This window comes from Urocitellus parryii, chromosome 4 (assembly GCF_045843805.1).
Source record: "Urocitellus parryii isolate mUroPar1 chromosome 4, mUroPar1.hap1, whole genome shotgun sequence".
NCBI classification, from domain to species: Eukaryota; Metazoa; Chordata; class Mammalia; order Rodentia; family Sciuridae; genus Urocitellus; species Urocitellus parryii.
Genome location: NC_135534.1, coordinates 13,204,753 through 13,218,429, shown reverse-complemented (window position 1 = coordinate 13,218,429; position 13,677 = coordinate 13,204,753). Strand labels below are relative to the sequence as shown.

The 13,677-nt window shown below is 36.3% G+C and overlaps 1 protein-coding gene across 1 annotated transcript; it reads left to right on the top strand.

Moving 5' to 3' along the window:
* The first annotated feature begins 5,433 nt into the window (after positions 1 to 5,433).
* On the top strand, positions 5,434 to 11,359 carry LOC144254176 (oocyte-secreted protein 4A-like). Its single transcript, XM_077797200.1, has 4 exons — positions 5,434 to 5,500; positions 6,855 to 7,033; positions 10,784 to 10,881; positions 11,224 to 11,359. Exons 1-4 carry the CDS (start codon positions 5,434 to 5,436, stop codon positions 11,357 to 11,359), a joined length of 480 nt encoding a protein of 159 aa, XP_077653326.1.
* The last annotated feature ends 2,318 nt before the right edge of the window (positions 11,360 to 13,677 follow it).

Sequence of the window (13,677 nt, the reverse complement as noted above, 5' to 3'; positions counted from 1 at the left end):
TCTACACTGAGCCACAACCCCAGCCCTCTAGTAAATATTTAAGAAGAAATAATTCTTTGAGAGAATTCTTAAAGAGATAATAATCTCCACCTCATTTTATGAAGCTAGGATAATGTTGATAACAAAATCTGAAAAGGACAATAGGAAAATAACCAGTTACCATTGTCACTGATATACATGGAACTAAAAGCTCTAAAAAGTATGTTAGAAAAGCCAAGTCCAACTACCCAGAAATATAAGGATGATGGGTTTGCCTAAGTAATGAAATTTGCACTTAACATTAGAAAAATATCAAAGTATTTTACCAGTTTATCAGATGAGTTGATGATATAATCTCAGTAAATGCAGAAAAATTTTGATGGCATTTCTGAATCAATGATGATATAGAAGCAAAATACCAAACATTCTATAACTTTTCCACTGAGATCAGGAATAAAATAAGGGTATTCACTGTTACCATTTCATTTGACTTTATTGGAGGTTCTGTGTAGAGAATATGGTAACATAAAGGTACATCAGAATAAAGAGCTATCTAGAAAGAAATAATACTGTTTTTGTTCACAGAAGAATCGTTTTATATATGTAAAATGCAGGTGACCTATTGAAAAATAAGTTTGGTTATTAATATATAAAACAGCTGCAATTCATTGTACCATCAAAAGTAAGAAAAATAATATAAATGCATGAAAGTATTAATACCTATGAAAAAGTCTAAGGAAATATGCAAGAATACTAAAGAGAATATTGTAAAACATTACTCTTACATATTAAAAAGACATAAAAAATGAAGAGATTATGATCATGGACTGAAGATCCATTGATTATAGATTGATTCTAATACTGATCACATTTCTATTTTTTTTCCTTTTGTTACTGGGAAACCTTAAAAATTATGGAATGGCAGATGAAAAAGTTCTAGAGCTCTACTGTACAACCTTGTCAATGACACTGTACTATAGACTTAAAATTTTGTTAAGGAGGTTAAAAAAAACAAGGGAAAATATAAGCAAGCGTAAACTCTAAAAATTATGAAATGACATTTGGCCAAATAACCTCAAAATATCTTTATAGAAAATGTAGAAGAATTTACTGTACCAGATATCAAAACACACCCTAAATTTATTATCAAGATAGCGTGACATGGCTACAAGGGCAGACAAAAACCCATCTGAAAACTGCAAAAGGCTCCTGAAAGAAATGAATGCCTAAATAAATACCAAATATATCCTGTGCTCAGGCATACATGCCTTACATTACTATGAGGGCAATACTCAAAGCAATCTACGCATTGAGTGCAATCTCTATCAAAATCCCCAATGCCATTTTTTTTTCATAAAGAAAAAAGCTGACCATAAAACACATGTGGAAATCCAAAATAACTAAACAATCTTGAAAAAGAATAGTGACACATAACTCTCAGCTACACAATATACCACAACCGACGGTAATCAAAATAGTGACTGGCATAAGGATAAAGATATAGATCAATGGAATAGACTTGAGAGTCTAAAAATAAACCCAAACATCTATGATCAACAGATTTTTGGCCAGGGTACCAAGATCATTAGTTGGGGAACAAATTGTCTCTTCAATAAATGGTGCTGAGGCAACTGAATATCCACATGGAAAAGAAAAACTTGGAACTCCTACCTCTTACCATTCGAAAGACGAACTCAAAACGTAGCAAACACCTAAATATAAGACATGAAGCTATATGACTTAGGGGAAACTTTTCATGACCTTAGATTTGGCAGTCAAATTTTAGGCACAGCATTGAAATCACAAGCAATTAAGGGAAACATAGAAAAATGGACTTGACAAAAATTAAAACCACCTCAATCGAGTGAAAAGATATTCTACAGGGTGGGAAAAAATACTTGTGAACCTCGAGCCTGTAGGTGTCTAGTATTCAGAGTATTTAAAGAACATTTACAACTGAATAGCAAAAAGACAAACAATCAAAAATGGAAAAGAACTTGAGTAGGCATTTCTCCAAAGATTTACAAAGGACCGACAAGCACCTGTTGAGGAATGCAAATAAAAACCACAATCTCTTCACAACCAACCACAAAACTGTCAATGAGAACTAGTGACACATAACTCTCAGTTTCACAATATACCACGACCGACAGTGTTAGCTGGGATTCGGAGAAACTGGGGCCTTTGTACATGGCTGGAGGAGGTCAGTTGTGGGTTCCACCATTAACTCGTCATATCAGGACTAAAATGAAGGCCCCGTGTTATGTGCTTTTATTTCCATGAGGCTCTCCATGTCTGGTGAGGTGGGGGGTGGCCTGTACTGACTTAACTTCACAGACCTCTCCCCTCTTTGCTCCTGTGGATGAAGTCCCCAGGAGGAGCAGATACGTGGAAGCCGCTGAGGGGAAACTTACCTCTGATTGGCAGTTTCTGTTCTGTGACAGCCTAATGAATCGTTCAAAGGAGGCCATTGTGTCCTCCTGTGGGAGCCAGGGGTCATCTCATCCTCTTCAGACTGTGAGGACTGTGACTTGTACCACCTGGCTGCCCACTTTCTTTACCCTAAGTGCAGCTTCCCTGTGGCCCTATGTGACATGGGGCATTCCCCCCAGGCAGTGACAGCATGTCCTAATGAACTGCTGAGGAGCCAATCTGTTCTGTGTCACTTGCCAAGTGTTTGGCGATCATTGCAGCCCTGGCATGGGAAGCTCTCCCTCAGCAGTGGGGTGAATAGAGGCTATTAAAATATAGGCCTCCAGCCCACAGAATTGAAAACAAATATTCAAACAAATATTGTACAGAAAGATTCATAGTATTACCGTTCACAAACATGTTAACTCAAGTGTGCATCAGTAGATAATAAAAAACACAACATGATATATCCCTCCAGAGGGGTTTTTTATTCAACTCTGACGAGGAATGATGTACCGAGACTAGGATTTAGTGTATCTTCAAAAAAGTTACATTAAATGAAACAATCTATGCACAGAAAGCCACAGATAATTCAATTTTTATATAATATTCAAAATGGGTAAATCCACAGGAACAGAAAGATTAATGGTTTCCAGGGATTGGGAGAAGAGAGGAGTGGGGAGTTGCTTAATTGCTATAGGTGCTTCTTCAGGGCGGGGGTGATGAAGATATTTTGGAACTACTGATGATTGAACATGTGTGAATGTGCTAAATACCCTGAATTGTGTATTTAAAATGGTTAATTTTATGCAAATTTAACCTCTAAAAAATTTCAGCAGTTATTTTAACAGAGGAAGAAAGCATGTAAGTTATTAGAATTAGAGATTTCAGAATTATGTACTCTTACGTTGATTTTTTTTGGCATAATTAACTTCATTTATTAAAACATCATATAATAACATGACATATTTAAGAGCTTCTTCTGGTAGAATTCAGAACAGTGATTGCCACTCTTTTTACATTTCTCATGTCATCACCAACATTTTTTACAGGGACTAGGAGGAATTGGGAGTTAGGCATATAGAGCAGATTAGAGGAAAGCAGGGGGGGGGATCAAAATCACCTTGTATTGCTTTTTATTATTTAAGACCACCTGTTACTCTTACGTTGTTAACTGTTTATTTATTTATATTTTTGGTACCAGGGATTGAACTCAGGGGCACTTAACCACTGAGCCATATCCCCAGCCCTTTTAAAAATTTTATTTAGAGACAGGGTCTCACTGAGTTGCTTAGGGCCTTGCTAAATTACTGAGGCTGGCTTTGAACTCATGATCCTCCTGCCTCAGTCTCCCAAACCAATGGGATTATAGGCACACACCACCATACCCAGTTTCTTGTTAACTTTGTAAAAAAACATGTTCGCCTGTCGGATTAAGAGAACAGAAAATTATTGTCAAATAAAATTGACTGATTATAGTCCTTGACCTTCATAAATGTGTTAAGCATCAAACACTCTAAAATCCTATTGATTTTAAGAATATGCAATGTAATAGAAATAAGTACTAGAGAGGACATCACCTTGAGGTTTCTGATGTTCATAGATGGAACTCTGCTGGTTCTGTGTCACGTCAGCTCACAGTCCTGGAGATCTGTACCGGGATTTGACACTATTCACCAGCAATTATCCTGCGCTCAGAGCTGACACAGGCTATGTGACATGCCATTTAATGTCTTTAGGCAAACCAGTAGACTTTTAGTTTTGAGATGGAACTTTTTAGAGGTTTCAAAATTTGAAGCTTCCAACATTCGGAGCTGCGCAGCATTGTTATTCTTTCCCATTAGCCCTTTCTCTTAGGAATTTTCATTTCTAGATTTAGTTGTCCAAACATCCCTTAGAGAATCTTTCTTCAGCACCCTAATATGTACATATTCATGATAAATGCCTCGAAATCTAAAAGTTGCGTTTTCCCAGCCCTTAGACCATGCTGTGTTGGTTTGTTTATCTGAACCAGGACCTCCTGGAGGTGGTTAGTGCTGTTGGGCCCAGGCTTACTGGACCTGAATCATTGGCTGGTAAGTGGGACATTGGCTTTTTTTTTTTTCTTGTTCTTTTCTCACAAAATCCCGTAGTGAACATGATAATATGGTATACAGTATTTTCATTCAATTTGCAAATGGTTCTTTGGTATTAATGAATAAGAATAAATAAGGGTCAGGCAATGGGTAATTGGCCTCAATTGAGGTCTTATTTAAAGGCAGAGACCGCACCTGGAGGATAACTGGTAGAAATATCAATGGTACCATCAAGGCCTGTTTCAAAAGTAAAGACCATAGGACTCACCTGTGGAAACACTCCGGCCAACTCCTTTGTTTTAGAGAGGCAGGAATGGAAGGAAGGAGTGAACCCCAATGGGAATTATAGGAAAGATTGAAACTCAGGTTGAAGGACACAACCAATAGCCTTGATACTTTCTCAGGCCTGTTTAACATAGATTTTGATCAATGCTCATACTCAAAACTCATGTAAGCCCCCAAGTTAGCAAGCTGGTGCTGTGTGCATTGCAGGAGTTCTGTCTTTTCTCACCTAAATAAATGCTACTTCCCTTTTTGTCCATGGATTTTATTCCTCAAATTTGCAAGACAAGAACCCAGAAGGAAATTGGCAAAGTGGGAAATCTAGTCCCATCTCAAAACTCAGTTTCATTACTACTTGGATTCCTCCTAACCTTGCAAATCCTTGCTTTAATCATCCAAGAGACAGACATCAAATATGTAAGACAAATACATGCTTGGGGAAGACACCCTAGGGGACACACCCAGGATCACTTTTATATTCTCTTCCCTGACTTTCTGATTTATAATTGTAATTTTGGCTCCCAGGAGAAAAGGCCCAGACTATGTTAAGGGCTTCTTAGTGTCTTCTAGGATGGTAAATCATCACTCACAGCTGAGGAGGCAAGAGGTTTATAAACCCTGCAGAGGCCCTCCTACCTTGGTTTCTTGCTTGTTGCAATACCTGGGACTGAGACTTGAAGCGACAATGAAGCTCTCAGGCGTGCTAGGAGGGCTTCTTATGCTTTTTGTGTCCGTTAAGGGTCTTGCTGATTGTAAGTAACAGAGAGAATTCCAGAGGTGGCAATTTCAAGCAGTGCGGGTGCTTTTAAAGCATACTGTCGACTTTTGGGTTTTGTTTCCTATCATCTGGTGATCAGTTGCTAAAACACTGCTAGGTTGCAGTAAACTAGGGTTTTGACCATCCGTCTTCAGCACAGTTCTTCCTTTTGAATCTATCCCCTGAGCTGATCTCAAGATATTTTTCTCCACACTTTCAAAAAATTTCCAAGTTCATAATTTCTTTTGTCTAGAGACTGGCTAGTCTCTGTGCAGAACATAAAATACTTGCACTGACTGGCAAAATCAGGAGAGATTGCCAGGTCCCCTGGAGAGAAAATTCCTTAGGTCTGCATGTTCTAGCCATGTGTTAGGAAGTTTGGTCAGAGAGTAGTCAGCTGTTTTCAGCTGTAAATGATTCCTTTTTAGAGTTGAGACTCTGAATAGATTTTGCATTGGTTTTAATTCTGCTCTGCCACTTAGCAGTTATGTAAGGACATAAGTTTATTCATCTGTAAGTATGGGATAATAGCTTGAATTCATAGAGACACAATAAGTATGACTCAGACCAAAATTTGTTAGCAATCATAAAAGTTATTGAGGTAACTGAAATATTATTTATCTTAGAATTCTTTGTTCAACTTGGGATTTATTTATTTTATTTTAGTGTGTGTGTGTGTGTGTGTGTGTGTGTGTGTGTGAGAAACCCAGGGCTCTACCATTGAGCTATATCTGGAGTCCTTTTTATTTTGTGATAGGGTGTTGCTAAGTTCCCCAAGCTGATCTCAAACTTGCGATCTTCCTGCCTCAGCTTCCTCAGTCACTGGGATTACTGGCATGTACCATTGCACCTGGCAGTTTTAGAATTCTTTGGTTTCATCTAGTTATCAGGCAGGTAATATTAGCAGGCTCAAACATTGTAACTGAAAAATTTAAATAGGAGCACATGATAAATTTTCACTTGTGTGCCATCAATTATAAAAGCTCTTCCTTTCCTATTTCAGGTCTAGATCTGTTGCATTGGGAAATATTTCCAAAACATATTCATGAGACCTACTGGTAAAATTTGAATGCTTTCTTAAAAACCTGGGGAAGGGGGGATCTTTGGCTTAGAACATCTCAGGAAATAACTCTCCTAAGATTTTTCCATATTCTGATGAAGAAACTGAGTCACAGAGATGAAGTATTTGATCGAATATCTTACAATGGGAAAATATACAAATAGAAAACATTCTCACTCTGTAGTTGAGAATTCAACCAAGTTGAACAGGCTGAAAATTTCCCAAGCTGTTGTTGGGGGACACACATGTTATATAATATTTCCCCCTTTTTGTTATTTTCTTTCAACAGTGACTGTCACCTGTTCTGCTTCCTGGCTCCTGGTCAAAGTGAGACGAACACCTATCATAAATGACGTGCAACCTCAGTCAAATGAGCTCTTCCTTGGGTATGGCTGCCCTGTGAACATAGTGGAGGAGGACTTCTTCCAGTTCCTTTATCTTCTAGCTTTTTGTGGCATCAGGGTTCATGTAAGGGCATTTGTTTATTTATTTTTAAAAACAATTTGGATACCATGTTAACAGAGTTATTAAGACTGTGTCTAAAGACAATTATCATGCTTAGTGAATCCCTGAAAAATATCTAAAGGCAGAAATCACACTACACAGTCTGAAGGCATTCTACAGGATTATTATTCCTTAAATAGAATTATTTTAGACCTTGTTTTTTTTTGCTTAAATGCAATATCTTTTAAAATACTTGCTTTTCCTGAAGATTCAGTCTTTTCTGAAATGAGAAAACTATAATTTTCCTCCTTTATGTTAACTTGTGGCTGTGACTGGTAATGACAGTTTGGTTTTTCCCTTTTGGAACCACACCTGCACCACTCCTGGTATAAATGATTTTGTGGACTTAATTAATTATTGGATGTTGTTTATAAAATATAATTTATAAAAAATCAAATAATTAATGATTATAATTATAAAGCACACACAAAATGAATTATCTTCCTGGTCTCCCACTCCTGTTGTGTATCACCATACCCATTCTTCTGTTCCTCCTTCTCCTCCTCCCTCCCCCCTCCCTATTCCCTTTCTTCTACTCTATTGGTCTACCTTCCACTCATTTATTTTTATTTTATTTTTTAATATATATTTTTTAGTTGTTGATGGGCCTGTATTTTATTCATTTATTTATATGTGGTGCTGAGACTCAAAGCCAGTGCCTCAGACATGCCAGGCAAGTGCTCTACCACTGACCCACAACCCCAGTCCCCTCTACTCATTTAAAAAAAATTTTTTTGGTAGATGGACAGCCTGTTTTTATTTTATTTATTTTTATGTGGCACTGAAGATTGAACCCAGTGCCTCACCCGTGCAAGGCAAGTGCTCTGCCACTGAGCTACAGCCCCAGCCCCACTCATTTATTTTTGATTGGTGCTTTATAGATCTACTTAAAGGTAGAATTCACGGTGGTATATTTATACATGCATATAGCATAATTTTGTCAAATTCATTCTACATTTCTTCCCCTTTCCTGTCCCTCCTCCTTTCCTCTCCACCTAAGAGCAAATAATATATTCTTCAATTATTTTAGGATCACAAACTACTGGCTAAAACTGAGCTATTGAAACTTAATTTTTTTTCTCTCTCTCAATTTATATTCTTTCCACAGTAGAAGAGAAATACAGAACTTGTAATTTTTAAAAACTATGTATTCCTTTACCTCCTCTCTTGCCTCTGCTAGAATGATTTTGTGTTCTCTGTGATAAAATCTAACCTGAAGGAAACATTTACTTTGGAACAGTTCTTCAATCCCCTCTTCTTTTGTTGTTGTTGACTTAAAATTTTTTCAACTGACATACAGGGTCTATCAGGTTATATTTCCCCTGTATTGATTGATGAGAAGAATCAGTCTTTTCTGAAATGAGAAAACTTTAATTTTCCTCCTTTATGTTAATTTGTGGCTGTGACTGGTAATGACAGTTTGTTTTTCCCTTTTGGAACCACACCTGCACCACTCCTGATATAAATGATTTTGGGGGGACTGATTCTATTCTTGGCTTTGGGTGCATGGCCCCATCATTTCTTGGCTTCTCTTCCTTAGTACCTAAAACAATGCTCAGCACACGGTAAGCACTCAACTTGGCACATGGCGGACTCAATTACCAAGTGTAATTGTTGGTTAGTAAAATGTAGGAACTCAAATATTTGGGAAACAAATGAAGAGTCCATGCCAATTTTCACTTCAGAAAGTCATGTCAGCTCACCTGGAACTTTTCTAGGATATTTGCTGGGACATTTTGGAGAAGACTCTCTCTTTCTCACTGATATCATAGATAGGTAATTTTTAAGCAGATAGGTGCTGAGATTTCCATTTGTCACCCAGGAAGGGAGAAACTCCCTGGGGGGGGGGAAGGAAATTCAGAGAAAGGAAAAGATATGAAGTTGTAAGAGCAGGAGGAGGAACAGGTATTCGATAATGTGACTTGTATTCTATTATCTTCCTATTTATTTTATCACAAGACCCCAGGACTCACATATTCCTGTTTGTGAGAACTCCAGGTTAAAATGAACTTCCTTAATGTATAATAAATATTTCCTGCTTAATGCTCAACACTGAAAGTTTTTAACATGGACATTTTATTTGCTTTTGGATGATATAAGGTACCAGCAAGCACTCTTGAATACCATAGTTTCTAGATGCTAAATGTTTAAAGATGAATCATGTACAAATAGTGACTGTATCTGAATGCATGGAAGAGTTGAGTATGTCATTTAAAAAAATTATTCTAATACATGACAGCAGAATGCTCTTCGATTCATTGTACACAAATGGAGCACAATTTTTCACTTCAGAGAAGTATGCAAAGTAGGGTCACACCATTCATGCAATCATACGTGTACCCAGGATAATGATGTCCCTCTCATTCCACCATCTTTCCTATTCCTCTACCCCTTCCTCTTCTCTCCCCCAACCACTTTGCCCAATGAAAAATTCCTCCACTTCTCCCCATTATGGATTAGCATCCACTTATCAAAGAAAACATTTGGCCTTTGTTTTTTGGGATTGGCTTCCTTTGCTTAGCATGATGTTCTCTAATTGAATGTGTGATTTTTGATAGTTGTTTTTCATTTCTAGGATGTAAGTATTCTAAACTGTAGCATTTAATTAGAGCATACTAATTGTTTTTTACTCAATGGAATTCATCCTTCTGAAGGTAAATAAATGAGTAAAGTTCTTATTTCAATTGTTTGTTCTCAGAAATATTTTTAACACATTCAACAAAAATAAGATCTAAAGTTAGATCACCAATGGTCAAATCCTGTCAGCTTCTGTTGTTTGTATAGTAAATTTTTTAAAATATAATTTTTAGTTGTAGTTGGATCTTTATTTTACTTATTTATTTTTATGTGGTGCTGAGGATTCAATCCAGTGCCTTGCAGGTGCTAGGCGAATGCTCTACTCCTGAGCCACAATCCCAGCCTTGTATAGTAAGTTTTACTGGAACAAAGTCACTTTTATTTAGTTATTATGTATGTCTGCTTTCATACTAACAAAGGCAGAAGAATGGGTATAGTGATATATAGTATGGTCTGCAAAGACTATTTTTTTTAGCCCATTTTAGAAAACATTCGCCAACTCCTGGTTTATATTATCTCAATTTTGAAAATAGGATGTAAGTTTTCAAATATTTAACTAGAAGTCACACTCAGTAACTTAGTTCTGCCTCAGTCAGATTCTGATTCTTAAAATGTGATGAGCAAATTTGTCTATGCAGACTCACTGTCAAATAAATAAATTCCTTAGACTATGCCAGGAACTATTTTTTTTTCTGTAGACAGAATTATATTTGTTTATCATCTTATACAGTTTGTATAATAATATGAGATCACTTGATGGTTGTTTGACCTCTTGAAAGTGAATATATAGTAAAATACATTTATCTCAAATATGTGTATCTAAAAGGCAGAGCATCAGATAAATGCATGTATAAGAAATATATAAATTATGTGTTTTCTATTGAAGAAAAACAATTAGATAAATACATATTAACTAAAAAAATTAGGCATATATATTATGCTGGGAACTATTAATGTCTGCTACAAACATATTTTGTCACTTATTTCTTCTGTTCTCTTTTATCTTGTACTTTATATCATAAGCTAAACAGGATGATTACCTTGTTTTTCATATGCTGCATTTTAAAAATTGAATTTGAAACCATTAAAATGAGATATAATTTAAAAAAACTGAAGTTATATTCTTTATACCTTTAGGAATACCCATTAGCAATCCTCATTGAAAGTTCAATCACATATGATCCGGTGCATTTAGATTTCATTGGCCAAATCCCAATAACATGCTACATTCAAAGGTAAGTAGAGTAGATCACTGAGATTAAGGCTATCTGACATTGTCTTTAGCCACCCAGGTCTGATCAGAGTAAAATTATTGCACAGTACACTGAATTGGGCCTGATTTGATCTATAGAATTCTGGTTAGTTAAGTGAGTAGATCTAAAAAAAAAAATCAGTTGATTCTGTCAATAAATAGATGATACTCAGTCAATTGGTATATGGCTGATCTACAATCATCAAAGAGATGATACTAGAGAGGTTCTGTTGTCAAACTTTCCATTTCTGAGATGTTCCTTGTCTCCAAAAATTTAATTGAAACAGTGCTCAAATCTATATATTTGTTTTTTTATTTTGTTCAGAAAGTTTCCAATAAATTTGGTGATGAAAACGCGAGGTAATAGTAGTCGTGAATCCAGAAGGCCAGTGGGACAGAAATGCTTCCTGTCATGTGAAGTCGAACACCTGGAAGTCCTCCCGAGAACATTATCTAGGTGAGAGTATTTTGAATTAGTGCCGTAAGTGTCTACATTGGTGAAAATAGGTATTGGTTTGTTAAATGGCATACACCATACCTTGTATACCAAATACTCGGGAGATTTTAGTTCAGGATTGTTGAAATCATGTATTCTTACGGTTATTAGGTATACATTTCATTAACATTTTTCATTCTTTCGAACAAACTTTTATAATTGCAACCTTGAGAGCCATTTTGTATTATCAATCTACGCCTGCAAAAAAAAAAAAAATCTTTGGCATCTATAGCATAAATATGGAATAGGATTGTGAATTTCCATGATGATGGTAACTGATATGTTTGCTAACTCTTAATCAGCTTTTTGTTCTAGAAGAATTTAAATGCCAAAATAGAACACTCCTCTTAAATCAGTCATAAGAATTATTCCTTGGACTTTAGTTATGTCAGAAGGACAGATCTTTATTTTTTTTTCCAATGTATCAGCCGACACTCATAATTTAAAACTTGAGATACGGTGGCCGTGTAAAGTTTATGAACACTGGTTAACTGAGAACTTACCAGATAATAGCATGTGCTTTATTTCTCTCTCTCCCTCATCTCTCTCTCTCTATATCACTATATGTAAAATATAAAAATCTCTCTTTATATATATGAGTGTATGTATGCACATATATATATATAATTATATCATATAGTAGATCTATTAGGAACTTATATACTGTTGTTCATGTGTGTGTGTCTACATATATATTTATATATAACCTATTATACTTGAATCATCAGAACATTGTAATGGCTTCAGGGATTTCAAATAGTTGGCTTCTCCTTCCCTGTGAGGCCCGAGGGCCTCAGTGGGTCTGAGGTCATATCATAGTTTCTCATCAGCACTTTGTGACTGTTTCTTTTCCTTCCTTTTCAGGGACATTTTTCCCTTGTTGGATCCTAAAAACTACATTCCCTTCTGTTAAGTGTAGGAATCAAGCTGTAATTGCTGGACTGTGAAGTCACCTAACCATGGTGCTCAGGCTGCCTGAGGATCTCACCGCCTCTGACAAGTTGGCTAAATGCCTGTGGATATCCTCTTTTACCATTTTCAACATGATCCTTTTAAATGACATGCTACCTACACTGGCCATATTTATGAAGTCTTTAGGTGGGAAAAATGGCCTTCCCAGTTTTTAAACTTGCAACAAAGGCAATTTTTTAAAAAATAAAGTTTTGCTGTTCTTAATAATTATTTCTTTTCTCTTTCTTTCTTTTTTTTTTTTTTTTTTTTTTTTTTTTTGTGGTGCTGGGGATTGAACCCAGGACCTTGTGCATGTGAGTCAAGCACTCTGCCAACTGAGCTATATCCCCAGCCCCTTTAATAGTTATTTCTATTTTGTGAAAAAAAGCTTAAGTCCAGAGTCACAGGGCACTTTCAAGTGTGAGGCAACTGCCTTTTATGAACAAGTTTGCTCATCATAATCTGTTCTAGGTGGCAATCGAATAATATACAGTAATCTAATTTTCCAGTTAATCCCCATTTCACTTCCTTCTAATGATATGAAATCATTAGAAATAAGAATTCCCTTTTATAAATGCTTATTAAATTAACATGTATTAACTATTCATATTGATGGTCCAGTATGTTGTTTTAACACATGTCTACACTGTGCACTGATCCAAATCCAGCCCTCCTTTATCCACCCATTCTCCCTCCTCACTCTCTAGTAATCACTATTCTACCATCAGGTCGACTTTTTTAGTTTCCACAAATGAGTGAGAACACGTGGTACTCATCTTTCTGTGTTTGGCTTATTTCACATAATGTCCACCTGTTCCAACCATTTTGCTGCAAATGACAGGATTTCATTCTTTATGAATAAATATTCCATTGTGTATATAGCCCATTTCCCCCCCTCCTTTCTTCCCAAATCCAGGGTTGCTAGATCACTGGAAGATACCTGCAGGCCTCTCCCCTATTTAAAGTTTTGAGACAGGGTCTTGCTAAATTGCCAAGGCTGGCCTTAAATTTCCATTCCTCCTGCCTCAGCCTCCCAAATTGCTGGAATTACAGGCCTGTACCACTGGGCCCAGCTGGCCATTAGGATTTCTTCTTTTGAGATGTGTCTATTCAGGTTATTTATTTGCCCCTTATTTAATTGGATTACTTTTTTATTAATTCTTCAAATTCCTTATATATTCTGGATAGGATTCTTTTATTAGATGTAGAGTTGTCAGATATCTTCTCCCATTACTATAGGACATTTCTCCACTCTGTTGGTTTCATTTGTTATTCAGAAGCCTTTTAGTTTAATATAATCCCATTTGTCTATTTTTACCTTTGTTTTCTGTG